This window comes from Anomalospiza imberbis, chromosome 13 (assembly GCF_031753505.1).
Source record: "Anomalospiza imberbis isolate Cuckoo-Finch-1a 21T00152 chromosome 13, ASM3175350v1, whole genome shotgun sequence".
NCBI classification, from domain to species: domain Eukaryota; kingdom Metazoa; phylum Chordata; class Aves; order Passeriformes; family Viduidae; genus Anomalospiza; species Anomalospiza imberbis.
In genome coordinates, this window is record NC_089693.1 from 13,459,125 (window position 1) to 13,486,921 (window position 27,797).

Here is a 27,797-nt window from a genome sequence, read left to right on the forward strand (position 1 = left end):
GATCAAAAACCAGAACTCAAAAGTAGCACAAACTTGAAGCAAGTAGAAGCTTCTCAAAACAAGATGGTATTAAGATCAAATTCTACTAAGTGCTCAAGCTTTAATGGAGTAAGGGGTATCTATAGCATCTTGACTAGGAAGGGCACTAATTCCTGATATCATCAAGGGTTTTTTTCTTTTATGTAGAGTAACTTCAGAAGAATTTCTGAAAATAACATAATCAAACTCTCTTTTCAAAGTCCAGTTAACCTGGTTCATGTTTCCCAGCACCTTGCTAAATTAAGTTTTGTGCATCTCCAAGTACAGGTATTCTTTTACCCTTCAGTTTAAAAGGTCTGCCTTTTAGTACATATAACCTAGAAAACTAAATAGTCCACATTTCTTGTTTCCAGCACTGAAAACTGTTAAAAGAGTTCCACTGATCTGTAACAATAGTAACAGTTCCACAGTTACTACAACAGGTAACATTTGGAGAAAAAGAAACATGAAACTTAGCTCTTCTTACAAATATTCAAAGTTAAGAGGGTGAGGTAGGAGGAACCTTCAAGATTCATCAATACTGGCCACATTTTAATAGTCCATTCATCCTAGCACAATCTGAAACATGAAATATTTTCAGGAATAGCAATAAGTAGTTAAGAAAAAACGTAATGGAGTTAGGTTTAATTTTAACAGTAAGGTAGAAATGAAAAAGTATTGGCAATTTCAACTCCAAAATAATTCAAATAGTTACACTTCATCAAGCTGTATTGTGGAAAAAAGAACTGACAAAAGTAGGGCTATCTTCCTAAAGTAAAAAAATAAACAAATTTTTTAAACTGTCCAATACACATACAGAGACCTTGTCATCAGTGAATTCTTGAGACAAAGGCCAAAATACGTTTTGTTGAAAAAAAAAAAATAATCCCTGTGTAAGTTACCACATCTTTACCACAATATACACCAAACTTAATGGAAAGAAATCTAAAGGAGCACAAGTACATAAACAGGTAAGATAATCTGGTTTAGGACTCCTAAATAAATACCAGAACAAAAAGGAAGATGCTGCTCCCCATCCTGCCTTTTTATTGTACATTTCCTTAAATGAAGACCCTTCAGGACCTTAATGAAGTGCCACTCTTTCTTCTGGGAAGTCACCTAATCCACTCCAACCAAATTAAAACTAGATGTTCAGGAGTAGCTGTGGAAATAGTTTCTGAATTTCTGTGCTGTATTTGCTATGAGTAACAGCTACAGGAGCTGCAGTCACAATAGAGCAAGTGTTACTGAAGTCACAACAGTTTCAGAAAAGCCAGTGAAAGGAAAGCAAAGCACCTCAGCCTGCAGGCCACACCTCAAGCACAACTAATGCTCAGGGGATAAACCTGCGGCAGGCTCTGAGTGCAGAGCCCTATGCAGACCATTTACATTTGAAATGTGACCAATACAACAGCTACATACAAACACTGCATCGCTTACTAGTCCGTAGTTTCTTTGTTTTTATGTCCTGCCAATATTTTAATTTTCAACAAGACCATATTTTGGGTATTTTGATGGCATGGATACATCTCCTCAGTACATACTAAACATATCCAGCAAGCAAAAAAAAACCAGACACACTGAAAATTTCATTGCTTAATTTTCAAAAAGTCCTTTTCTGTTAACAGGCATTATTTTAACATAATTTTGCTCTGTCATTTTACATACAAATCCCCCAGTGCTGTCCAATGCTTCATAAAACAAAACATTTAAAAAAAAGCAAAACAGCTTTGCCACATTGACGAAACAAACAAAAAAACAAAAAAACAAAACAACAACAACAACAAAAAAATCAAACTAACATGTATAGGTGCTTTCACACGCAGAAAGGCAAAACCCTACATCTTTGTAAGTTAATTTCCTAGTGCTCAAGTGAAGAGAAGTATTACACCACTACTTTTAGTAGTGGTGACTACTACTAAATACTACTACTATTTCTCATTACTACTAGTGACAATATTGTGTTTATAGTCCGCATCCTAGATTTTCAACTGTGGAAGCCTATATGGCAATTGGTAACTAAACCCACCCTGAAAAATTACAATGCATAGTACTGGGCCTTTGTTCTATCAAAATGACCTAGGAACAACCAGAACCTGAGTCACACCGACTGAGAAAAGTGCCTAGTAAGTAAGGGAAAGACAGAATTGGCTGTGGCTTAGGGGAGAGCATTCTGAGCACTGAGTTACAGAACATCGTCACTGCTACGGACAAATTTTTCTCAAAGAAGAGGATAGTACTATGCTATGAAATGCAACAGTAGCTCTGACTGAATTAAAACTGCTGCAAACTGTATGACTGAAATAAAAATGAACTCTGAACTTCTGGAACTGCACAGCAGTTAGTAGTACACAGCATGTAATACAGTAACAACACAAAAAGCAGACTGCCTTAGGAAGTCAGAGAATCAAGCTTGTGATTAGAAAGGGGTATTTCAATGATAAAACTGGAATACCAAACATTGACAAGAGGCAAATTACGGACTTGTTGAGAAATTGAGGAGATAGGTGTTTCAACCCAGTTGGCAACCAAAAGCAGCCAGTTCCCACAGAAAAAAAAAAATCTTTTGATATCCTGAGATTAAAAAATATTGCACTGTATTTTGAATGCAAAAGCACTCTGAAGGATGTTCACCTAAAAAGGGGTCCTATCAGTGTCTAACTACACCTCACAGTGATCTTCTCAACATGGTATTTTCAAAGGTAACTTTCAACACCTGGAAGCTGAAGAGCCATTTGTCAAGCACTTTCCAGAAAAACTTATTTGAAGCTTTTACCACTTAGAAAGAATCAAGTTGGGAAAAAACAGAACATGTGTGAACAAAAATGTCACAGAAAGCCCAAGGCAGAAAATCATCCCTATAAAACAGCAGCCCCCAGTGAAATAAACACTAGGTGGGGAGCAGCTGAGGAATCAAAAAAACCCTAAGGAGCTCTTGAATTAATAAAATTCAAACTAAAGACATGAGCTAAAATACAGGTAAGTATAAATATAACACTAGGAACAGCAAATGACATCAGGTGGCAGGAGTGATTAAAAATGACAAAACATTGCCCAAGACACTAAATTATAGTACCTCTCTAAAAAAAAAGGCACAGACAAGTTTCTTCCTGTATAAAAAGTGTAACACCATCAAGTGGTAATAACAATATCAACAAAGAAAATTCTAGATAATGCTGCAACTGAAAATACAGTTCTCAATCTAGAAGAGTTAAGCTGAAGAGATGGGAGATTCACCATGTTTTAAGCAAGGAAAAAAAACGCAAACAGAAAACTCTTCTTCAAGGTACTCAAGAATTCCTTAACAACCAAAGAACAGGATGTTACATTTAAGACACCTTGAAAAAATTAAGAGCTCATGAAAACCATTATCAAAATGTTAACACTGTAAAGAAAGTGTCTAAGACCATAACTTCAACAAACGGTAGAAGCTTTCAGAGACCACCAAATCCGCACTGAATGTCCCAGATAAGGATGCATTACTTCCTAAAGCATGTCAGTCTAACCTGGAATAGACAGAACTGATGAATACATGGCTAGAGAACTTCTTCCATGTCCTATGGCTGCAACTTCTTCAAACAGCTGTTTCTCTACTCTGCCATGGAAAAACAACCTGCAGATTTTGACAAAGTAGCCCTATAAATACTTAACTAAAGCCTCATCTGTAACATAAATTCAATGAATGAGAAAGGAGTCCCACAAAAAAGTACACTCTGCAGGCTTTCTTTAAAGGAAATCACTGTCTTGATGAGCTACATCCAGCCTACATATACTCCGTGGAAAAGTTCAGCTTTCTGTTTACTCTGGGGTTCTGTCACAAAAACACTGTAGAAACCCCTACCAGCTTGGTCTGGAACAAAAACATGAGCATGTGTGTGTAAGGGAAGTAAAGGAGAGGGCTGTCTTCTGCAGTAAAGATTCTACTAATCTGTCCTGCTTAATAAAGAAAGATTTAAGATGACTAAAGAAGCAACCTGGATATCCTACTGATATCTGGACTTTTAATTCTGTAATTTCTTAGGCCTTCTTAACAGTGACAGACTTATTTAGCTAACCCACTTCACCAGACACACCCACAATTTCTCTCTGCAAACTATCAATCAGTTGCTGAAGACTCAAAGAAGTGTGAGTATGAGAAGTATTGGAAGTATGAGTATTCTTCCTGCTGAATTTGCCAAAGATTCAGCTAGCTAGCCAGTTGATAGGCAAGGATTAGATTGCTTTGTTTTAGTTACGTTTTTCTTAAAATGCAGCCTCTCATCAGCAGTTATTTAGCCACAAGTCTTAAGAACACCCAATTCCAATCCTCATGTTTTAATGGCCTAATTAACTCTGTTAATTCAGACTGCTTGCCCTGCTGAGCAAATGCAGAATCCATTAGGCTGCATTAGTTTATTTACACCAAAAGACTAACAACTGAAACAACCTCAGGTATGTGTATTTGCATGGACAATGGAGATGGTGCATACTGTCAAGCTTCATTTTGACCCGACAATAGTAGCTAATATTAGAGGTACATGGTCTGAACAGTTTCAGCACAAATTATTTTCAAATAAGATACTGCATCATTGTTTGCCTCATACAAATATGGAATTTTAATCCTCATTTTTTCTCTCTCACATACATCCAACAGATAAGGCAACAAACCAGCATCTAACTCAACTCCCTCATGGCAACATTTTGGGGTTCTGTGGCAACCCAGGAAGGTCTACAACACATGACCTAAGGGTTTTCAAGCAAAACAAGTATGTTGCCAAACTGCTTCACCTGCTATCGCTCAACTTTTGGTTGCTTCAACCTCTTACCATACTATTATTTCACAATGCCTTTATTCATGTGCCACATGAATGAAAAAGCAAAACCTACTAAGGAACTACTACTATAGCATTCTCTTAGGAATCAAAAATCCCAAGGTAAGGCACTGCAAAAACAGGTGGAAACTGCACAAAGTTGCCTTACACACTAAATGCAAGCTACTTAAAAATGAAATTAAGTTATCAATGCAGAAGATTAATATCTGAGCACAGAAATCTGCAAAATTTAGAAAATGCATTTGCAACATTTCTCCATGGAACATAAAGAATCTAAACAGTACTAATTTCTCTAGTGTCTAGGATTTTCATTTAATGCCATTTTACTCTTACTAAAGCTATCATCTTTGCATCTTCCAAATCAGTATTTCCAAATATGTATTTTAATTTACCAGTGCAAGGTTTTAGTCCTAGAATGTTTACAGCTTACATAATGCTAGTTTATAATCTAGTCCAGATCTTTAAAGCACTAGACTGAGTCAGTACGTTCTTCATTAATTCATTCAAAAGTAATCATACCTTTTATGTTTTAAATTAATAAAGATTTACCTGATTGAGTATTACAGGCTGTGCTGTTGCAGGAGTCGCTGGCCTGGATACAGGTTGAGCCACTACAGGAACTGTGATATTTCTTGATACTGGCTGTGTTGTCACTGGAATGGTTACAGGTCTGCTAGCAGACTGTGCTATTCCAGAACTTGACCCAAGCACCTGCTGTGTCGACAAACATCCAGAAACTGGTCTCTGCAGAGTTTGTGAAGTTCCTGAAACATTCACTGCTACAGCCAATGGCTGAACTGCCACTGAGCTGCTCGCAGGTCTGGGCACAGTCTGAAAGACTGATGGGGCAGGCATGGCACCAGGGCTGGAGGCAGGCGTCATGTAATGCTGACTCTCAGACTTGAATGTAGTGACTGTACCTGTTGCAAAGGATTCCAAAGTTATCTTTATGTAATTTTGCAGTCAAATGTTTCATAAGTGTTGTGGATTTTTTTTGTAATTACCATATTAGGACAATAAAGTACCTCTACTGGGTGCACCATTCTGTATCCCCCTTCGTGGTGAGCTGAGGTTGACTCTGTTCAATATATCTGTCAAAAGTTACATTTATCTTAATCGCAAATAAATGAATAACTTCATTGCTTTTAAAATTTAAAAGCTGCATTTATATACATTAATTATGCCAATCAGGATTTGGCTTATAAATTAAAATATTATTTCTAAAACAAAAACCTGGCAAAACCAAGTGTCATTTGTACAAATTAGGATATGTTCTTCCACTCCTCTTTGGTTAAGCTAGTTCACTTAAGAATCATAAAGTTTATTCTCTTGGACACAGGTTAACACACAGGAAGAATACAAACAACAACAACCAAAAAAAGACAATTAGCATTTCAATTTGCTGATTATAGTGCATTCATTTACATCTCTTTCTCACATATATATAATGTTTCCCAAATACTAGAACTGCCCTACATTAAAGGAAGCATTTTCTCTAAACCAGTAATGATATTGTTTGCTTCTGTATTAGCAAAATACAGCACTTACAAACTGGATTTTAGACTTCATGATATCCGTTCTCCAGTGTGAAAGGAAAATCAACAGATCAGCAACTAAAGGAGTTGTATTAGAATTGCATTACAAGAGCACTGATTCTTCTCACTTATCCTACACGGTAGTCTGTAACCAGAGTACTAGCTCAGCACGAGCATATGCAATTTCTTAAATTATATTTACTCCCTAACTAATGCCACTCTTATTCCCCGAAATTTTATGTCTTAGTCTGGGATTTCTGACAATTTCGGAAAGTTACAAAAATATTCATCAAATCAAAATACTCTTCTACTCCTAGATTCTCAGTTCCATTATTAGTGCTGCTGACAAGTTGCATGCTCTGACCTGTGAAAATATGCATACAAAATTAGATTGATTCTCTAATATCTAACTCACAAGGCTTGAAGTAACTTCTCAAACCAGGGTCAAATGACATCAGGTTCTCAAACAATAGCTCTCAGAATATCTACACATTGTGTTAAAAACCTTGAGGTTATTTCTACCAACAGCAGCTCATTAGCATACACTAACCAGTTGATAAATATATCTAATACCAGTAGAGCTGAGAACACTGCAGCTTTCAACCTGCTCCCTGCATTTAGATCATACTAATAAAAAAGCAACTGCAACCAACATATTCAAACAGGTTTGCATTTTTTAAGATATGACAAAATTTGGTCCTGTAATAGTAATACGATTTTTACTTCAACATAACAGTAACTACAAACCAGAATTAAATTATTTTGGTATTTAGCTGAATACATACATTTTGTGAATGTTAACAAATCTATACCTCATACATGAATTCCAGAGTGAAATTAAACTAAAGCATCATCTATCTACAAAAGAAAAACTTTTAGAGAAGTTATGTCTTACAAAGCATAGTCAAGACATCTGATGTGCACACATTCTAAATTACAAAGGTAGGTTTTATTGCTTTTAAAAAGAACATTTCAGAAAGCCAGTGAATTGAAGTTATAAACTACATTTATTCAACTGATTCATCATAAACTTGATACGCACTTTCCCCTCTTCCATCAAAGTGTTACTTGTCCCATTTAGGTAAAACAGCACTGAAGCACAAGCATGCTGACATGCAGAGTAACATTTTAAAACAATAACAAATTACAGGTTTGTATCATTATGAAACAGGAAGCAAGAACAAGAAGCAGTAACTGCAGGAAAAATGAGCAGTTGCAGAAAAAGGTAAAGGAAACAAAGTGTGAACTACTTTTCATCTCAGCCAAAACAATCCTCCAGTAGATCAGAAGGGACACTTCATACTACACGGCTCTCTGACAGCAGGTCAAAGTTGGGGATTTTACTACTTCCTTCTAGTTTTTCCCACAGTCTGTACAAAGACTAGTAACTGTACTGTCAGGAAAAGGCTAAGAGAATGCAATGCATTGTAGAAACTACACCTTTCAGAAAAATTAAGACCTATATGTGAGTTTCTATTTGTCATCAATTTTTCATCTCATCAGGTGCAATCTAAACAGTGATAAGCAAAGCTGAGCTCACGGTATCTTGCCTATCACCAATAACAAACTGAAGCCTGACTAGTGCCAGGTAGTACTACTTACAAGCCAGAGAAGAACTGAGGTCATTCTTCCATAGCTGTTTTTGATAGTGAAGTAGAAGATTAAAAAGAGAAAAGTTGAGGAAAGGGAAGGAAAAAAGATAAAGTAACAAGTTATACCATAAGTCCATAAGTGATTTTACTTGTGTCAGGACCAAGTATGGACAGCACTAGAATAAGAAGCAAACTTTTTAAGTCTCCATCTTTTACCAAAGTTCTTGAAGTTCACAGAATCATACCAAAATTATAGTTTTCACCTGAAATATTTCTATTCCTTCACTACAAAAAACCTTGGAGGCTACAACAACTGCAATCAAACTTGGCATGTTTATTGTTCCAACACATGCTACTGCCTTTATAGTTGTTGTATGCCATGACCTACTGCCAATGACCAACAGCAATCCAGAGGTCTCTGGACCTTCCAGAAAACAGGGTATTTTTCAAACATTCTCTATGTTTGTAACTGCAGAAAACATAAGAATAATTTTTAAATATTCTTCAAAATTTTCAGAGTATCCAGAGTATTTTTAAAATATTCACTCTTAAAAAATATTTTCTGGTGAGAGTACTTAAATATCAGGTTCTGTAATCTTCTCATAATTAAAATAATTTTTTCACTTTTTTAACCTTGTCTAAGAAACCTTAAACTTGCTATCCTAGAGAGCAAAAAAGTAATAGATGCAAGATGAAAGTACTGTGAACTAAAATGACTGAACAGCTAATAACAGCTCTGAAATCCATGCAGTAGAGTGTGACAAACAACCTCGTGTAACATTTTGTCTTGAGATCCTTTACTGCAAATTATACACCTCCAGAAAACTACTAGGGACATCTTGGATACAAGCATTAGCAGAGATAAGGCAGAAACTGTGAGAAGTAAACCTCACCACACAAAGTCTTGGGTATGTGACTGCTAGAGAGACCTTAGGTCACAGCTCTTGAAAATTGACTACAAGATGGACACACAAAAAAAAGTTTCATTACTAAAGTTAATTAAAATAATAAGAGAAAAATTATCTTCTTTACTTACCTGCCAAAGCCCAAGTATAGGACAAACATGGAATCCTGACACATCTCCTGTCATCACAACCACCTAACCTCACTCCCTGCACTGCCTGCATTTAGGAGACAAACTTAGGAATTTGATAAAAAAAACTATTTCACAAAGAATGGGTAAATTTATCAATAAAAATCTTGTACTTGGACAGGCTTTCAGTACTTTCATATTAGTTCACTTTCCAGACTTCACTTTTATTATAGACACTGAAGACAGTTACCTTGATTTTGTCAGAATGATGTTCAACATATGAAATGAGGGGCGGAGAAAAAAAAGGAGTGTAACAGGAAGACTTAAATTCATGCACATTCTTTTAGAAGGGAGACACTCCCAAATATAGAACTAAATTTTAACTATACTGTAAGCAATTGCATGCATGATTTCAGCATTGCATATAGTGGTTTTTAAACTCTGTTGCTAATGCTAAAACCTTCAAATGTCCTTATTTTGACCTCAGAGATAAGGTTAGAAGTAACCAGAGCTGTGCGCATAACCTGGGATTTAAGACAGAATTTCTTAAGAATTCTGATTTTCAGTAAGACACAGAGGTATAGCTTTAAGGTGTGGAATGTCTTAAGTCGTACTATTAAGAATTCTATATTTCCAAACTAAGTTTAACTTTCTATACCTCGAAAGATCTGTTTTAAGTTATGGAAAAGTGTTGTCTTACATGTAGTAGCTGGCTTTGAGCTGGAGATTTCCCCAACAAAGATTGGCTCATCGTCATCGTCCTCATCATCCTCTTCCACTTCTCTCACTCTCTTTTGCCAGGGTTCTAGCTCCTCTTCTTCACATTCCATAAATAATTCTGCCATCTTGAGACTAGACAGTGAGAAAAACCAAAAAAACACATATACCAAAACATTCAGTACTTTCATGAAATACTTCACTGTTCAATAAGGAATACTGCAGTTGTCAATAATTCCCATAGAATGGTCTCCCTCCCTCCACGTTCTTTACAGATTGAACATGATCTGACATAGGAGATCTTCAAAGATTGACGCCACCATTCTCACAAATACTTGGATGCTCATCTTTGCTATTAAAGAGAAAAGACCAAAGATATCCTACACAGAATATAAGCTATTTTTGTATAAAACACCAGTAACTATCAGAGGAAGCCTCTGACACCACAGTGAAAGGTATCTTTCAAAAAATACTTCTATTCCAGGTAAGTGATTCACAAGTGAAGGCCTTCTACAAAGCAAATAACTAAGTTAGTGAAACACCGATTACAGCTTTATTCTCTTTGCATTTTAAAAAACTCAACACACACAAAACAAAATCCCACCCAAACCCACAGCCTCCGAATTTTCCTAAGATTTTGACCGGGCATCCCATAAGGAAGGTTTTCTTTAAGAAAGGAAGGTTTTCTTTAAACCCCAACAAAACATACACAAAATTCCCAAAAACCCACAAAACAACATTAACAAGAACAAGCAAACCACCCACAAAAACACTTCAAAGAAAAGAACTTCACAACAGCAAAATCCCCAAGCCATACCTACACTGCATTGTATACTCTTTCCATTAGCAATTAAGACATGAAAAAAAAATTGCACAGATCTCATTAGATGGAGTCCCTCATGCCTATAGATGTTTTCTTGCATTAAAAGAAGTCATGTACAAAACTAGTCATGAAAAATATGTACTTTTTGGAATTAACCAAATTTACATCTGCATGTCTTATCACAACTGATTTTGTTTTTTAAATAAACAGAGATGGCTGATAGTTTTCTCATTTAACATTCTTTAACATAACCTTGAATGTATATCTGAATAATAAAATAAATAAGAAATTTTGCTATTTCTTTACATGGAGTACCAATAATCTAGTAAGACTGCAGAAATAATTAGTCTGTAACAGCTTATCACAGGGGAGTAGACAATCATCCTCTACTTGTATGAGAATGGGGCTGCTGGTGTTACCACATGTTAAGACTTGAGACGAAATAAAGGAGCAAAATGCCCTAGGGTAACTTGATGATGCTTGCATCCCCACCCGCCTGTTCTGTTGATGCTGGGTATTATGTGTCTGGCCAGCACTAGACTCATGACACAAAGCTGAACTCCCCTCTGCTTCCTCCTCAGCTTCGGGTGCTGAAGTCAGACATGGTGCTAGGAAAGAAGAGAACAGGACACTAAACTAAATTACTGTATGGGGGAAAGAGGTAGATTCAGAAGTGAATTTCCACTTGACAGAGACGACACAGGCCACATGCCAGGTCTTGGAAAGAGAATCAAGCCTAACTGTATAACTCCTTCTCTGTAGGACATTCTTTAGAACACTTTTTTTTTTAATAACACAGAGGCTTAAAGCAAAATAAATTACTATTTCAGAGACTTCTTTTATAGAACAGACAACATAAATGAGCAGTGTTTTTATTTTAAGAATTTAGTTTTACTTGACCTCAGGGGGAAAAATGAATAAATTATAAAATGTGCTCAGAGGATGCAATGCAATTTATACTAAAAACACAAAATAGGCACAAGCAATGATATGTTAGCAGAATCCTAACAAGATACATGTGATAACCTCACCTACACTATAACACAGCTGATTTTTTTTCTTAAATACAGTTAAAAGAAATTTGATAACATAGCCATGGGCTTTTAGAAAGTGACACCAACTGGTGATACCTCTTATGGATATTTCATTTTATGCATCATGATATACACATTAAGATACTCTTAAAGGTGACTCAAAATGCAGAACAACTTTTAAAAGGCAAACATCACGATTCATTTTACATCTTTTAACTTAATTTTTCTTTTATTACAATGCCGTAAGTTGAAGCCAAGCTTTCAATTACTTCTTTTTTTCCTGAGAACAAAGCTGGCCTAATGAGTTCCTGCCCTGCTCCTGCACTGCATCCTCAGTTATGCCAGCCCAACTTTGCACAGAACTATGGTGTGAAGCAGGGCAGGTTAAAAATAACCTGGCCTAGTAACAGTTTTAACAGCACAACTAAGAGGTCAAAAATTTGTAACCTGAACAATCAAAACTGCAGTAAGGGGTAATTGATTGGATTAGAGGAGATGTGCAGGAACAGCTCCTGCAAGTGGTCTCCATTGCCAAAGGAAACATCTACATCCATTTTTAGAGTACAAATAGCTTCCAAATTTTTAGCTTCTTTAACTACATTAACACACAAAATGTATTCTAGGAATCCCGCTAGCAGTGCTCTCAAAGACAAAACCAACAGTGAATCGTTCCTCCACTCTGCTCAAATATTTCCCGGTGGTGGTGTAGACACCAGTGTAAGAAAAGTAAAACTACTGACAATAGACTTGGTCTTCCTCATTTTTTAATGTGCATAAGCATCTATTCATGTTTATACACACATTTCCTTAAAGGTAGTCCATGGAACTGAGAGGTCCAAAATCCAATGCCATGCCATATGCATAGAATCAAAGCGTTGAAACCAGTATCGTAAGGTAAAGCATCAAAATTGTGAACAAGTTCTTTAAAACACTTTAAAAATAACATTATAGACTATATCAAGATATTGCTTTAATAAGCAACTGCCCATCTAAAACTAAGCACAACCAAGGAAGTTCATTAGTCAGGTACAAATAATCAATAACCTGCAAAAACACAAGTCCCTGGAACACTATTGTAATTACTAGAAAAGTGATGAACTAGAAACCTGATACAGGAAAGATTACAAAATGAGAGCTTGTGGCCGTAAACAGCAATACGCTTCTGATGAAAGAACTGTCTTAAAAGCACTATTTTAGCCATCTTTATCATGGCAGTTAGGTTTAAAAAGACCTAACTTTATTAAAAGCCAGTTGTATTTATAACCTCTTTTTTTAAAGTTAGGCTTTAAAAGCACTCGCATAGAAACAACAAAAGATGATCTGACTTTAGTAAATGTATCAAGAGTGTAACAGCTGTAGTGAAAACAGCAGAATGATCTGTAGAAGATCACCATAAGGACGGACAGAAATTGGCGCTATAGAAAATCACAGTAGATGCAGCCACAGTAAGACTTAGGAGTTATTGAAAATCCAGTTATCTTCAAATGGGAACTTGTCTGTTCCACTGTTAAGCTCAAGTGAGCCTTCCAATACTCAAAACTTCCTTGGATTGCCTTAAAATCAAATAACTAAAATGAAATTGGTAGTGACCTTAAAGAGTGAGGACATTTAGATGAACCAGAAATTTTTCAGACTAGCCTTTCACCTTTTCATAATAGAATCACAGAATATTCCAAGTTGGAAAGGTCCCACAAAGATAACAGCGTCCAACTCTTAGTCCTGCACTTGACATCCCTAACAATCCTACCATGTGCCTGTGAGCACTGACAAAATTCTTCTGGAACTGTAAGGTTTGGTGCTGTAACCACTTCACTGAAGAGCCTCTTCCAGTGCCCAACCATTCTGTGGGTGAAGAATCTTTTTCCAATATTTAACCTAAATCTCCCCTGGCACAACTATAAACCATTCCCTTGGGTCCTGTCACTGGTCACCACAGAGATCAGTGTCTGTCCCTCCTCTTCCCCTCATGAGTACTGCCATGAGGGCTCCCTTCAGTCTCTTCTTCTCTAGGCTGAACAGACCAAGTGACCTTAGCCACATCTTGTATGGCTATCATTTGTTACTCAAGTAATTTTTCCCCCACTTTAATAGCTGCATTTCAAATGCCCAGGGATCTTATCTTATTTACAACACAGATCATACAATGGACTACATGATGTATTTCTCAGATAAAGTTCCATACAGGCACATAACTTTGCACCACATTAGTTGATGAAGGGTGTGCAATCCACAGCTCCACCAGGACTGGAAACAACGGGGTTTTAATTGAGGGCTGCATTTGTTTAGAAGCAAAGAAACAATGCTGAAAGCGCACCTGAAAATTGTAAAAAAACAAAGCATAAACCCACTTTCCTCAAACACAAACCTCAGCGGCCGAGCTGCCCTCTGTGCCATGAGAAGGCACAAGCTCCGCCTAGGGAAGGGCAATATCGGCGGTGCCAGCCCGCCAGCAGCTCACGCCGCCGAGCCGCAGTGGTAGCAGGCCGTGGGAGCAGCCGAGTCGCGAGGCCAGCTGCCGCTCCAGCCTGACCGCCCCGCGTCCCGCCCCCCGCGAGGGTGACCGCCGGCACTCGGCTCGAGCTGAAGGCGCCGGTTTGGGCGAGGCCCGCACGGCAGAACCGCGGCCGGCGGGGAGGAGGCCGAGCCCAGCTGCGCCGCCAGCACCGCTCCTGCTGTTAACGCCCGGGGCCCACGGAGGGCCCCACGCGGCCAACTACGGGCGGAGCGAGCCCTGCCCGGGCCGCCCCCGAGGGCAGAACCATCCGGTGCCAGCGCGGCCCGCGGGCGGCTCGGGGGGCCCTCACGGCGCGGGGGCCCCGCTCGGGGACGCCAGGCCACGCTCCGACCTAAGATGGCGCCGGTGTTGCCGGCGACAATCCCCCGCGTCCGTCCCCGCCGAGCGCCGCTCCCGCCACCCAGGGAGCGCGGCAGGGCGGGCTGGGGGCACGGAGCGGGCTGACCTTACCGTGCTGCGCGTCCGTAGGGGCCGCGGCGGGACCGCTACTCCCTGCCGCCCGGGCCGGCGGGGGATGGGACAGCACCAGCTGAGGCGCCTCGCTCACCTCACCGGGGCGCGGCGCCACCTCAGCGCCGCCGCCGCTGAGGGAACGCGGGCGGGAGGCGGGGGCGGCCGCGGCCCCGCGCGCTGCCTGACGGGAACCGCGGGTCGGACACATCGCGGTGCCCGCGATCGGGGCGGGGCCTGGCCGGGGCGGGGCCGGCGCCATGTGCTGGGCCTCACACCCCGGGACGGCACCGCCGCCATGTGTCGGGCCTCGCAGCCTGGTTGAGCACCGCCGCCATGTCCCGCGCCTCACAGTCCCGCTCCCAGGAACTGCTGCTGGTTTTGGGCCTCGTGACCCGGTGCTACACTGCTGCTGTGGGCCAGGCCTCATGCCCAGCAGCCCCAGCCCAGCCTTGTGCTGCCTGCTCTCTGCTTCATTGGGGGCACACAGGGCCACTGCCATGCTGTTAGGGAAACCTGCCAGTATTAACAGAGGCTGGGGACTGAACTGGTTGAGAGCAGCCCTGCCATGAAGGACTTGGAAGTGCTGTTGGAGTCAAGGCTTAACATAAGCTGTCAATGCTCACTTAAAGCCCAGAAAGCCAAACGTGGCCTGGGCTGCATCCAAAGCAGCATGGGCAGCATGGGAGGGAGGATGCTGCCCCTCCACTGTGGTGAGGCTCCACCTCCAGTACTGCATCTCTTTCTGGGGTCCCAGCACAGGAAGGACATTGACCTGTTGGAGCAAGTCCAGAGAAGGCCACCAAATTGATCAGAGGTACAGAGACCTCTCCTATGAGGAAAGGCTTTAGAGATTGGGGATTGTTCAGCCTGGAAAAGACAAGATTTTCATAGTAACCTAATTGCAACCTTTCAGTAAGTGAAGGGAACTTCCGGGAAAGATGAGGCAAACTGTTTACCACGAGCATGCAGTGACAGGGCGAGGGGGAATGGGTTCAAATTGAAAGAGAGTAGGTTTGGATTGGATATTAAGGAAAAAATTCTTTTCTGTGAGAGTGGTGAAGCTCTGGAATAGGTTGCCCAGGGAAATTGTGGCTGTCCCATCTCTGGACATGTTCAATGCCAGGTTGGATGGTCTCACCTTGGCCTCATTTTACAACTTGGTCTCATTTTACATGTCCCCTGCTCCCAGCAGGAGGTTTGGAACTAGATGATCTTTAAGATCTCTTCCAACCCAAACCATTCTAAGATTGTGTGCTCCACTACCTGGAACCACTCTGGCTGTCACATTCGCACCACTTGAGCTGGGACCAAAGCCCCTTCACAGCTGCACCTCCCACACTGACCCAGACCATATTCCTTACCACCTCGGCCACAGGTTTTATTTAGCAATGCCTCAGATGTCCCGATCCTTAAAATAATTTTATCGTGGTCTAGTAACTAAACCATAAAATACCAGCTCGAGCAGGGTACCTCTCAGGAGGGACCCCTGAGGTTTTTATACCCTCACAGTCTAAGGGTATGAAGCTCTGGGGTCGTCGGCTCTTGCCAACGTCTGTGTGCGTCCCTCACCTGGCCAGGCCGCTGGTCCCCGAGCCCTTTGGCAAAGGGTCGGCAGTTCATGGCTTCTTGCCGGAGCTCTCCTGCTCGCCCAGAGCTGAGCCTGCAGCTCGAACTGCAGCTGCCCCCGGAGCTGCTAGCACTGAACGGGCTCTTCAAAAACGCGTCTCGGTGCCGGGCGGGCCGCGGGGCCCAGCACGGTTCCCGTCAGGGGGAGCCCGGGCGCAGGCCCCGCTCGCTGAGCCGGCGGTGCCGCCGCGGGGCAGCCCGCGGGGCGGGCAGGCCTTTCCCCGCGGGGCGGGCAGGCCTTTCCCCGCGGGGCGGGCAGGCCTGGCCTTTCCCCGCGGGGCGGGCAGGCCTGGCCTTTCCCCGGGGGTCGGGCAGGCCTTTCCCCGCGGGGCAGGCAGGCCTTTCCCCGGGGGGCGGGCAGGCCTTTCCCCGGGGGGCAGGCCTGGCCTTTCCCCGCGGGGCGGGCAGGCCTTTCCCCGGGGGGCAGGCCTGGCCTTTCCCCGCGGGGCGGGCAGGCCTTTCCCCGGGGGGCGGGCAGGCCTTGCCTTTCCCCGCGGGGCAGCCGAGCGCCAGCAGCGGGAACTCCCCACAGTCCTGTGGCCGAACAAAGCCAGGGACAGCTGTGCCCGGAGCGGACATCGAATACAGACAGCGGAGACTATAGCACACAGCATGCTGCTGCAGTCAGTGGAGCAGCACAGATACTAAATGCTGTTCAGACTAAAGGTTCGTTGTGCACCTGTGTTCTCATCCGCTGGCTTAAATATCAGTCAAATACATTATCAACTCTTCTAAAAGCTTCACTGAGTAAAACATTCCCAGTACTTTCAGTGGGATGTCGCAGGGCTGCTGGACACAGCCTTACCTGGGCGATGGAGTCACAGTTGCTGGAGAAAACAGCCCTGGAGCACAGGACCTCCCAGTGCTACGGTTTCCCTCGCCTCAAAATTTGCATATGAAAATCTCTGAATCGAAAGGTGACATAATGTGAAGAAAAGTAATGCAGTTTTCTCATGCCTTTTTGTCTATAGTATGGTCTTACCCTGGCCAATAACTAAGAATGCTCCTGAGTTTGAATTTGGGGTTTTTTTTTCAGGTTTTCTGTCTGTTATTCCCTGAATTTAAAAACTCCAAAAATAACAGGAAAACCTCAACCAACAAAAAGCCCCCAGCAAACCAACCAATGAAAAGTTAAAAAAAAAAAAAACAAACAAGCAAAAAGCCCCAAAACAAAAGCAAAACGAAAACAAACAAACAAACAAAAAAAAAAACCCAAAGAAACAAAAACCCAAAGAAAAAACAAATACAAAAAAACCTTCCACCAAAGTATGATCATTTAGTAAAATATGAAAATATTTCTGGTAATTTTTGAAGATAAATAATAGGAAAATACTAAACATCTACATGTAATCTACATCTCAACTTTTTCAGGCCATACTTCTCACAACTTATTGTTGTACTATCTGCCATAACTACCTTCAGATATACGCAGTTTATTTAGTGTAAATTCCCTCTCAAATATAGGTATTTTTTCAAATGAATGAGTGAAGTGTCCCTCTCCTTGTGAGCTTAAGCGCTAAAGATTTTAGTACTGTGTTTATACTGGAAAATATTCTGTTCATTTTAACTAATATCTTTTGCCTTGAGATGCTTCCAGAGTAGTTTGGAACCTTAGAGAAGTGAAGGACAAAACTCAATAGTAATTAAATAATTGCTGCTTAGTGATTATGTCATTAAATCATTTGGTTATTACGATTTAGTAGCTAATTACTAAACTGTGCCCTTCTGCCAGAGAAGGATGAAAAAAAGAAAGAAATATTCTTAATATTAGGCAGAAAACAGAGCAAAAAAATAGGAGCCAGAGTTAAACTTATTTGAAGTGGAAGTGACTGGGAAATAGTCCATTTACTTGAAACACACATTTTCAACTACTAATTTACCTACTGAGAAATCATTGCAGGTGTTTATGTTCCTTCTAAAACAAGACAAACATAAAGAGAATATGAAGATTATAAGGTAAAACATTGAAAAATTGCGAAATAACAAAACCACAATGCACTCTGTAGATTTTAGTAATTAAATTTTTGCATTCCAGTGGTGCACAATTGCTTACTGTCTGTCCTGCAAAGCCCTAAGTCCTTAGACAGATTACTGTGAATGTGTCACACCATCCCACAAAGGCATAGGAGCAACCAGTTTATCAAGTGAGAATTAATAATCATTCATAACTCTAAATCACAAATTAATAAAGAATAGGAAATAGTCCCCATAATTACAAAAGAATTACAGGGGAAACTGCAAACATATGATACACTCTAAAGAAAAGCTTAGCAGAAGCTGATAGAACAATTGAATTTCATGCAGTTGGGTAGCGTTCATGCACTGTTGACTGTAGCAGTGCAGCTGAGCTTGAAATTTAACTAGTCTGAATTACTTAATCTGTTATTACAGTCTACCAGCCTGGAACTCAATTGCTAAAGAGACATTCCTTCACCTGTAGAAAGGTATTGACAGCAATCTCTCATCAGTTTCTGGGTTTTGCCTTAAAAAGCACAATCTGTGCCAGAGAAATTGATTGATTGCCATATCCTTCAATGGACCAAACTGCTTCTATCGCTTGTTGCAGTTTAAGAAAACTGGGGGAAGCACTACTAAATTACTGTGACAAATACACTAATGATGATTTTTATATTATTATTTTTAATTTAAACTCTCCTAAACTCCATGTTGTGTGTAGTCATTATTTGAACATGATCTGTGAGTCTGAGGGCAATTGTCTAGTCTTGATTTTGTATGTCAGTAAAACACCTGGAGCAGAGTGGGGAGGTCTTGCTCATTAGCACTGAAGTTTGGGTTTGTTTAATATTGTTTGTTATTCTTTGAGGCACTAGACACAGTCAGCAAGTACCAACCCGTATGACATTGCAACTGGAGCTGCTGCCAAAGCTTCATTACAATAGATAAGTTCAGAGGGAAGCCTGTAACTATGAATGCACAAACAGATACTAAATGAACATCTGCAACACAAACATTATTCAACACATGTATGGTTTACTCATTTATTCCATAAGGTACGCTTGTAAAATTGATTGCATTTAGTCTGCTGTGGTTTGTTCTTACAGTATCATACCTTCAGGAATTTGACACAAGTATAAACACTGAGGGGTGATCTAATGTGTTTATAACATTATTTTGTAATGCTTGTTAGGCACATGTAACATGTTTATAGTGTCCTTTTCAAGACAGTATGAAAAGTCTCAAGTGTGCAACCCTGAAGAAAGCATAAGCTTCCAGTCTTTGGAAGTATGCTTCTGTAAGTGAAGAAGAAAACTCCAACCCAAACCATAATTTGCCTTTTTAAACACTTCCAACATATAATTATGCAGAATAATAATAAAAAATTAGCATATAGGAGAGCCAGTATCTCATCAGCATGTATGTGTTTCTCCTGTTAAGATTACCCTAACTCACCATATGAATACACAGTCTAAACTGCTTGAAGTTACAAGAAATGTGTGAGTTGGATGAGCTGTATCAGAGTGAAAATGCCTACAGAGCCATCACTATTAAAAATCCAGTTTGTTCATTTGGGAGCAAAAGAATTTTTTTTTTTTTTTCAGAGGAGTTTTTCATGTTTTCCATGGCAGCTTCAGGTTAAAAGAAGTTCAGTAGATTAACATAAAGAAATAAGCCTTGAGATAATTTAGTTTTTATTTAAGAAACTGGTCTTGGAAAAAGGATGCTATGTACATCTACTTACTGCAACTCCTCACCCAGTTCTCAGAGCAGAGACACAGGGCATACACCTTGTCTGTTGGATTTTTATCCTTCCTGTTCAAAGAAATTCAATCCAAAATGTCTACTGCTGTATGTAATCCACATAGTAAAGAAGATCCAAGGAAACAGCTCTTTGGTTTAGCCTCTGCATCCACTTCTGCTCAATTAATTCAGCAGTAAAGAACATTGTTCCACTGAGTTGATTCCAGACATAACACCAACTCAACAAATGACCTGGAGATCTTGTTGAAAAATTACACTACTAAGTAAAGTTTGCAGTCATATTTACTGCTTAAAGAAAAAAAGAGTAATATATATTTATTGGAGCAGTTGTCTTATTGACAGCAACTGTCATACTGACAACAGCTGTACTGCAAGAATCCTACAGCTAGATTGTTTTCCTCTCTCACAAGCCTTCTCAGAGAAAGAAAGGGTGTTGTCTGTTATTTTGCCAAGATACTGTAGTTCATTAAAATATGGTGAACAGATATTCAGCAGCTTGTGCCCTTGTTAACAGGAAGTGAAAATTTCTTCTATGATGCTTCCTTTTGTTGTGATTTGTAAAAATTAATTAACTCATGCAAAATATTAACCATTGCTCATATAGGATTATACAAGCAAACCACATTCTTTTGAGAAGACAAAAGTAGGATAATTCCTTCAAAAAGGGAAGGGAAGGGAAGGGACAAAGAGAAAAAAGAAAAGACAACTCCAAAAATGTGAGTTAAAACTTGTAGAAGTCCAATGTTCCAATGCAGTTTTTAAACCATTGCAGAGAGTACTGGAAGTGATAAATGATGCTTCTACTTTGACATCATAAAAATAACTCACATTGTCTCACAAGGAGTTGCCATTGGGATGAATTTGAAAATACCTGACAAATAAACATAGAAACACATTACTAAGCTTCTGAGCAGAGTTTTCTCATCATTCAAAACCCCCAAACTTATTATAAGCAATAAAGACAGAAAATCTGTTACATGTAATAGTCCTTTAGCACAATATTGTTCAAAATTTCTTCTGAGGTATCAGCAACTCCGGATCAATCACTGTAAGAAGGAAGTGACACACCTTTAGATTGTTAAATTTCTTTATGTTCTTTAATAATGTGTTTGCTTAGGAGTTTCTGTTAAGAAAACTAGAACTGAAGCTAATTTCTTGGCATTATCATCACATCTGTAAAACTTGTCCATGAATTCTGGGAAAGTCTGTGCCAATAACTGATTTTTATTTATCAGGCTGGCTGCCAAACTGAAAGGAAAGAAAATAGTAGGATAACAAAACAGAAAACAACAGGAATTGCTGTCTTATCCAGTAGGCAATCAGTTACAGTCTGTAAGGGGACACGTCTTATTTTTTGTAAGCTCAACACTTCCCACAGATCTGATCTAACCAGAGTTTCACAGGATATTTGGGCTACTCTTCTCTGATTTAGCTTTTTCACTTCAAGAATGTTAAATGTCTATCTGATCAGAGATTAAAAGTCTAGGATGTCCCATCTATCTCCCCAGTTTGTGGTTTACATATCAGACTTGAGTCATTCTGACTCTGTGTACACTTAGATGAAACAAAACAAGGAGGTTTATTTCAAAATCCCTTCTGAAAATCTCCTCAAATAGACACGGGTCTTCTCTGTCTGGTGCCTTCTCCTAGATGAATGCATTAGTGACTGGACTTCTGGATGAAAGGTGGCATCACTTCCAGTTTCCTTTGCTTGCTTATGAATCTAGCCAGTCGTGTCCTGGGGTTTTGCATTAATGCTGCTTTATGAAGTTTAGGAACAAGCAGAAGTATTGCCCTCTTAAATACTTTATTTCATTTGACTACTGTATCGTTGCCTTTCTTTAAACAGCTTTTTCTTTTACCAGGCTCAGTTTTACAGTTTACAGTTTTAGAAACTTCCTCTGTAACACATGAATGATAACTTTAAAATAGTAAAATTATAAATTTTTTAAAACCCTAGTAAAAACAAGATTGTGCTGTTTCGTTTGGGGGTTTGTTGTGATCCGCTGACTTCTATTTATAAAGCTGTCCAATGGGCCTCATATCTACACAGCTGTTTCCTTTTTGCCTCAGTATTCAGCAGTCAACTTGTTTATCTTTACTTCAGGCTCCCTTCTTTGGGTATACAGTGTTTTTAGAAGTTTTTGTATTCTTCAAGAAAACCTACAAAACGAAATTGTAAGCAGCGACTCTAAAACAGAGTTGATATTATCAAGGCTCTCCATAATCTCCAGATTCTTGAATATTAGGTCCTCGACTAAAATGTAGCCAGTTTAGAGTTCCCTTGCCAAAGTACAAAGCAGAATGCATGTATCCTACCTGGGCTACACGTGTCTGACAGCCTGGAGTGGTTTGTTCTTCAATCAAAATGCAAAATGCATCTGAATGTCATGGTGATGCATGCCTCATTCGTGTCAGTATTGACTGGGCAGTCATTTGCTGGGGCATATCTCAGGTGTTCTAAACAGCTTGATTGAAAATTGCTTGTCATGTAGAAGCATAGAGTAAGAGTCAAAAATTCATGTAAAGATTATAATTTTTTGTTTATTCCTTCACATTTGAATAGTAGGATTAACATGATACTAAATTTGGTAGGATTGTCTAAAAGAAATTATTTTTAATGTCATTTCTAGAAGTTTAAACTTTCATTTGGCTTCTTAGAGGTATTTGGCCTAGTTTACTAAGGAAAGGAGATTTGTGCAACCATAGCACACATGCCCTGTTACTAGGTTTTGAGCACGTAGGCTGATTTGAGACAAATTTGATAAAATAGTAGATACTCCCTTAAAGTAATTAAGAGCTTCAAATTTTTGTTAAAGAAAATACCCAGGATGAGACTTATGATGAAGAGATGCTCATTCTCTTCAGGAGAGGTCTGGGAAGTGCTACATATCTAGCTTCCATCAGTTTGTAAGAAAGAGTCAAGTTTCATTTGTTGTGATTCTCACGGACCTGAGGTAAGAGAAGGAAAGCACTGAACTCCTGAACTCCGAGGGCATGGATAGCACATGAGCAATCAGAGTTTGAGCTGGCTCCCAAATGACAACTGAAGTCCAAATGACACTCTGTGTGTCATTCTGTCACCTCTAACATTTCTTAGCTGTTTTTCACAAACAGAACTATTTTGCTGAATATCTGTATATTACTTTTCTGAGTCCTACAAGTATTCTTAAAATAATAATAGTCTTAAGTTTCAAACTAGAAATTATAGCTCTTTCTTTTTCTGAGAATTTCTGTGCTAACCTCACTTCAAGGTCAGTATCTTTGCTCTGTTTTCTTTATCTCAACACTCCATAGTTCTCCATTTCCGCTCAATTTGCCCTATTAATGTCCCTGTTTCCAGGGTTGCGTAAACACATAAAATTAGTAAAAATATCCTTTAATTTCTGTCTTCAAATTCTGTGTCTGGCTGGCCAATGTAACTTTTCAGCCCAGCTACAGCCCAGTGTGTTGTGGGCTCACATAATGGGCTAGTAGCAATAGAGGGCAACATGGCATCAGAGCCTCTAGCAATAAAAGGTTGTAGAGCTACATCTTAAACAGTAGAGTTATAGGAGAACCAAGTTTCACAGATGCTTGTTTGATCTCTGAGTGAGGATTTACAGAGAGAAACTGGAATTTCATATAACATTACAATTGATAGTATTGCATAGGCACTGGCTGAAAATTCTTGTGACTGAGGACAGCAGAAATGCCATTCTGGTGTTAAAACAGCCATAGATTAACTTTACATTTTATGAAAAAGCAGTATTAAATCACAACAATGCAATGGCAATAAAATCCATCCTGACAAAAAAAATACAGGTGAACAGAATCTGCACAGAATTCTTTAAGGGATCTTGATCATAACATTCTGCATGCCACAGATTTCTAACAAATGGTTTTTATGTGCCTGCAGCAGACATTTGCAGGGTGATTTCCTTAATTATGCTACTGTATTAGTACAAATATGTGTGCAGTAAAAAATATTTTTTCTAGACCTTGAATATCTGTCAACACACTGAAGCCCTAAACAATTTGTAGTTTGTGATTAATTTCATTTTCACAAACAAAAGATGTCAGACTAGTTGTTTTCTCCAGTGTGCCACTTCTAGTATACAGGTTCCTTGGGAAGCATTAACCATGAATCAGTCAACTGCTCTGCTTCTGTTTAGACAGGTGGAGTACAGATATTAAACTTCTACAATAAACAAGGTACCTCTGTGAATATGACAGAATTTTAAAAAGCAGTATTTTGGCATGTTTTCCAAACTGCTGTAAACACTGGACATATGCTTTACTGTAAGCCAGAATTATTCACCGGGTCTGCCAGTCCCCAGAATCAGTGTTTTAAAAGGCCATGTACAAGTCAGTGAGAAACAGCTCATCACTTTGATGTTCAAGATAGGGTAATATTTTATTTTTCAGGAAAGAGAAGTATGAGTTACCAAGAAGAATATCAAGAAGTTGTATATATGAAGCAATGATACTTAGCCTTCTGTTCAGAGCTATTATTATAGAGAAGACTTATTGGCATTGACAAAAGGTTAATTTTTAAATAAAATAATCTTTCTGGAAGTTAACCAAGTGGAAATCATCTACACATTTAACATCACACCTTGCTTCTATCAATATAAGCTGTGTGGACCAAAGCTGCAGCTTTCAGACAAAATGCCAATACCCTGACAAAATATATAAAAAATGCACCTGTGAAAAATCGAGCATTAATTATAAACTGTCTCTAGTGGCTTAAACTACAGGATTGCTCTTGTTCAGTGGCAAAGTGCTCGCTTGGGAAACTTGTGTTATTATTTTAGGGCAGTTTCTCAGATGAGTTTTCTATTTCAACAGCTAATTGAAAACAATTTGCAGGAGCAGCCACATTCATTCATTCACATGGTTAACCTCCTAATGATCTGTAATAGGGGAAGAGATACTGCTATTGTGGAATCATATAGTCATCTAATTCTTCTAAGATACTTTCAATTTGGTACTATTTAGGAGAGGAATAAAATGTACTTACATGATAAACTGATAATTTTAAACATCAACCCCCAGATATTTTTGTATCCTTTAACACAACATAGCTTCCTCACTGTCTAGAAATACAATATTGTGCTGATTTGCATAAGTTATTTAATTTTATGGATTTCTACTGTAGCTTGTTAAAATAAAATGGTTTTATATTAGTAAGGTTTCTGCAGTGTTTTTACTCAGATATTTATTGTTTTGGTTCCATTTCTTATGAATTTTAGAGAATACTGAGAAAATTATAACAGATAACATAAATTAAAATCCTTTCTGAAGAGAAGTTAAACAACTACATTAAGCAACTAGAAATTAGGCAGATGCAGAATAGCAATAATTGTGATGACATCAGTTTTAAGTTATACTTTTCTTCTGTCATCTGTCTCATACAGATAGGACACAACCTCTTCAGAGTTTTTTTCATAGCAAAAAACAGACCCAAATTTATTTGATACTCTTTGTGCCTAACTACTTTTTTTGTTTTCATGAGTCATTAAGAAGTCTAACATCCATATGCAACCTAATTCCATTTCCTAATTCCCAGTAGTTGAAGTCAGGGCTAAAACCACCCTGCCACCCTGCTAAAACCATCTGATTTCCATGTTTCTATGGAAAGCCAGATCTTAATTAGACTTCGTGCTCACCATTTGAAAAATACATTGATTCATTCACCATTTTCAGGGAAACCACCTGTCCAATGCAAACATTATGCTTGATTTCTGATTACTCTTGTTGGACTTTTTTATATGGTATAGTGAGAAAGTGGACATGATGAGGATTTTAAGGAATAGTCTGAAGTAAGTCTTTTTAACTAATGGAAGGGTTAGATGCTATCCTGGCTGTCACCTGGACACAACCTCAGCATGAGGCTGAAGTGAGGAGGAAGGTCTTCAGTTAATGAGGAAAAAAGCTTTTAAAAAAGCCTTTGATTTGCTTTATATTTGCAGTAGTCAAGATCCAGAAGAATGAGAGCTGGCAAGATGGCTGAATAAGTGGATGCTTGGGCACAGGAGATAGCCTGGTCTGTGACAGTGCCTCACAGAAATGAGAAGAGACCCGTGAGAGATGAAAGTTAGCTTTTGCATCAGCAGATCCAGGTGGAACTGCTGTGACTTACAGTGCAATGAAAGCAGTAGGAACCAGTGACTGACACGGGCCTGATCTTTGTCTCTAGTGGCCCTGAGAACATTGGGCAGCAGAAAAGAAGGTGGGTAGTTTATTGCTGTTTTGGCAGAACTCTTGCTTTTACTACGTGAGATGAACCGTGTATCTCACTTCACTACAGCAACTCAGAAATAATGTCATTTCATGTTCTTCTTGGCCACTGTATAACAAATTTTAGTTATTCTTAATGCAGCCTATGTCTATGGTTGCTGCAATTTCTCTGTTGTATGAGTAACTCTGTTGGTCTCATCAGGTGTTCTATAAAGGAAATCTGACTTTGTCATGACTTTCCTCTTCCCACAACTGATTTAACATTGGTAGAGCTTGACCTGTAACACAACCTGAAGTACTTTGCAAACTTGTCTCTATATTTTCCTATGAGCAGTGAATGTTTTGGGCTGCTGTTCTATTTTTATGTCTTGCTTATATCAAAATCCAATTTGCTACATTATTGAAGGGGCCAGTAAGATTTTAATTTCAACCATTGCTGATACACTGCCAACCTAGAATTGGTGCTTTTGGTGGGAAAAGCTTACCGTGGGAGCCATAAAGCAGTTGTTTTTCTTTTTGCTATATCACCTTTAAACAAAAATCTGTGTTTTTCTAACAGCATAGATTTCTCTTACAAAAAGCACCAATACTAAGTGAATAATCTAGGAGGCTTTCCACCCCCAAGTTCTTGCACTGACTACCAGATACTATAATATCTTCATTCAGTGGATTTACACATGAAGCAAAGGTCTCACTACATGATTCTCATTGTAAAACCATAATGTTTTGTATTATTCCATTTTAAATGACAGTATTTCTGTATACACCTTTGTCTGAATCTGACCTTTGTCAAAGGATATTAGAAGAATTCATTTAAAATGTGAGCAAGAACCAAAATAACCTCAGGGTCATTGTAATCTGCAAGAAATACATCCCATACAGTAAAATATTAAATTATAAACTTATAATACATTGCACATCAACTAAAACATCAATTTTAGGGTGTAATCAAACTGATCATTTTGTACCAGTGTATCTTTGAATGATATGTGGAGTTACTGTATTAAAAGAAGGTGGGCAAAGCCTTTTTTCACCAATGTTCTTGTATAATAATCTGAAGAACCTGTATTGAGACCTTGAGAATAACACTTGCAAACCTATGACTGCTTTAGGAATTCAATTCCATCTGTATGCTCTACTAAGGTCTCTTTTCTACAGGTACATCATATATTTTACAATACTAAAGAGGATAACAATGCAGCTTGCAACAAGGGCACATTGGTAATAATCCCATTCCCATTAAATATTTAGAATTCTGTCATATTTCATAATTGGAACATAGAAGTAGCAAATTAGAACAACTCCATGCTGATGAAAATGACTAGTTAAGTATTAAAAGCTGTTAGAGGAAGCCATTGCTTGAAAACAAAATCCTCAAAGGGCAAAAAAAAGATGTAGTTACAATAATTTCTAAATGTTTTCTCCCCTTGATTTTTTGTTTTCCTGTTGCAGTATTAGGGCGAGAATATAAATTTCTGGACATCCTGGACATATCTGTAATATCAAAAGAAATAATTTAATCTCTCTCATCTATAAAATTGAAATATTACAGCTTGTACAGGCTCAGGGCCATTCTCATGAGAAATGGAAAACCTCAGTTTGCAGTGATGCCCCTTAAGTTTTGCACTGAGTCGACCCTGACACAAACCATAGCAGCTCTAATGCTGTTCCAGTTGAAGCAATGGTACAAGTCTTTGG

The 27,797-nt window shown here is 39.2% G+C and overlaps 1 protein-coding gene and 1 long non-coding RNA gene across 10 annotated transcripts in view; one reads left to right on the forward strand and one right to left on the reverse strand.

Annotated features, from left to right (window-relative positions):
• Positions 1-14,729, reverse strand: part of ZNF280D (zinc finger protein 280D) — a 49,295-nt gene extending 34,566 nt beyond the window's left edge. For 2 of the 9 annotated variants that reach the window (XR_011003816.1, XM_068204032.1), the window contains exons 1-4: positions 14,626-14,729; positions 9,690-9,841; positions 5,855-5,920; positions 5,379-5,749 (exon numbers count right to left, since the gene is read on the reverse strand). Coding sequence is in view for 8 of the 9 variants with exons in the window: in XM_068204032.1 (XP_068060133.1) it covers positions 5,379-5,749; positions 5,855-5,920; positions 9,690-9,834 (582 nt within the window). In the remaining variant the exon portion in view is untranslated. Of the gene's footprint in view, positions 1-5,378; positions 5,750-5,833; positions 9,018-9,689; positions 9,842-14,528 lie in introns of those variants that run through there. The other 7 variants (XM_068204034.1, XM_068204031.1, XM_068204036.1 and 4 more) reach the window with 7 other exon arrangements.
• Positions 14,730-14,823: 94 nt separating this feature from the next.
• LOC137481988 (uncharacterized) lies at positions 14,824-27,726 on the forward strand. The gene is made up of 4 exons (XR_011003818.1): positions 14,824-15,241; positions 16,929-17,074; positions 25,832-26,091; positions 27,258-27,726. It is a non-coding gene; the product is annotated as an uncharacterized lncRNA (long non-coding RNA).
• The last annotated feature ends 71 nt before the right edge of the window (positions 27,727-27,797 follow it).